Source organism: Antrostomus carolinensis, unplaced genomic scaffold (genome assembly GCF_000700745.2).
Source record: "Antrostomus carolinensis isolate BGI_N321 unplaced genomic scaffold, ASM70074v2 scaffold18578, whole genome shotgun sequence".
Classification (NCBI taxonomy): domain Eukaryota; kingdom Metazoa; phylum Chordata; class Aves; order Caprimulgiformes; family Caprimulgidae; genus Antrostomus; species Antrostomus carolinensis.
The window spans coordinates 1-1,388 of NW_010333872.1; the positions used below are offsets into that span (position 1 = coordinate 1).

At 50.9% G+C, this 1,388-nt stretch overlaps 1 protein-coding gene across 1 annotated transcript in view; it reads left to right on the forward strand.

The window, feature by feature from the left end:
- Nucleotides 1-113: 113 nt before the first annotated feature.
- Nucleotides 114-1,388, forward strand: part of SMG5 (SMG5 nonsense mediated mRNA decay factor) — a gene marked incomplete at its 5' end in the record, with an annotated part of 16,476 nt that continues 15,201 nt past the window's right edge. The window contains one exon of the mRNA XM_010174026.1: nucleotides 114-203. Within this exon, the coding sequence (XP_010172328.1) occupies nucleotides 114-203 (90 nt within the window). The remainder of the gene's footprint in view (nucleotides 204-1,388) is intronic.

Consider the following 1,388-nt stretch of genomic DNA (forward strand, 5'->3'; position numbering starts at 1 on the left):
CCAGCATTTGGCCTTGTTGAAACTCATAGAATTGGGCAGAGCCGTAGGCAGCTCTCGGGTCTTTCCAGCAGCCTTTACTCCATGGTGTCTGTGATTTCATGTTTCTCATGTAGGCTGCAAGAAACCTGTGTTGGCATCGGAGAAGGAGATGGAGTGGGCACAGATGGCGTGTCACAGGTGTCTGGTTTATCTGGGAGATCTAGGTAAGAGCATCATCTTTCAGGGCAACCTTTAATGCATTAAAAAGGTGGTGCCTGTAGAGTGCTGGGTCTGTCGTTGTTCGTCACCAGCCGTAATTACTTGCAGACACTGGTTTCCCTCGGGCACATTTGTCAGTGACTGGTATGAGCTGAAATCCTCGTGGATGACTGAACTGCTACAAACTGCAGAAGCTTTGTTTTTGGGCAAGTAGGTGAGGAGTTTGCTGTTGATAAGCAGCTGTATCTGTGGCTGTGTAAGAATTGTAGAATCATTGAATGTTGTGAGTTGGACCCACCAGGATGATGGAGTCCAACTCCTGTCCCTGCACAGGACAATCCCAACATTCACACCGTGTCCCTGAGGGCCTTGGCCAAATGCTGCTGCAATCTTGTCAGGCTTGGTGCCATGAGCACCTCCCTGGGGAGCCTGTTCCAGTGCTCCACCACCCTCTGCCTCAAGAACCTTTTCCTCATGGCCAACCTCACCCTCCCCTGCCACATCTTCCTGCCATTCCCTCTGCTCCTGGCATTGGTTGGTGGCCAGAGAGAAGAGATCAGCGCCTGCCCCTCCTCTGCCCCTTGGGAGGAAGTTCTAGAGGCCATGAGATGGCGATGAGAATGGAAGCCTTCACTCTAATTTACGTTGCTTGGACAGCGTGAGGGAAACTCCAAGTGGGCTGACTTCTTAGTTCAGACTTGCTTTAAGGTTGCTTTACAGAGCCACTGTCATCAGCACGGGCATGACTGAGAATCAGATCTGTTAAGCAGTGTCTCAAATCAGTTGAGAGTGGTAGGTCAGTGCAAGGCCCCGGGCTGATCCTCGCTGTGTCTGCCTGCATGTCATCTCTTTTTATAGCAGACGTGTCTATCCCACAGTCACGACCTCCTGGTGTGTCAGCTTCTTGCTTGGTTGTGAACACGTGGAAGTGAAGGCACTGAGAAAACATGTCACTGGGTGAAAAGCAGCTATTTGAAGCGTGGCGCGGGTCGACACGCAGCAGCCTTCAAGCTCCTGAAAGCTGTTTGGCATTATCATTGCCCATGAATCAGCCTAGAAATGGTGTTGCAAATAAATGACTTACCTGACTGGTGGGAGGGAAATGTGCTCAGCTCTTCACAATACTTTCACTGAAGGCTTCCAAAATGCCTGCTGGTGTCAAAGAAAGGGGGGGGGAAAAAGGGGAGGGG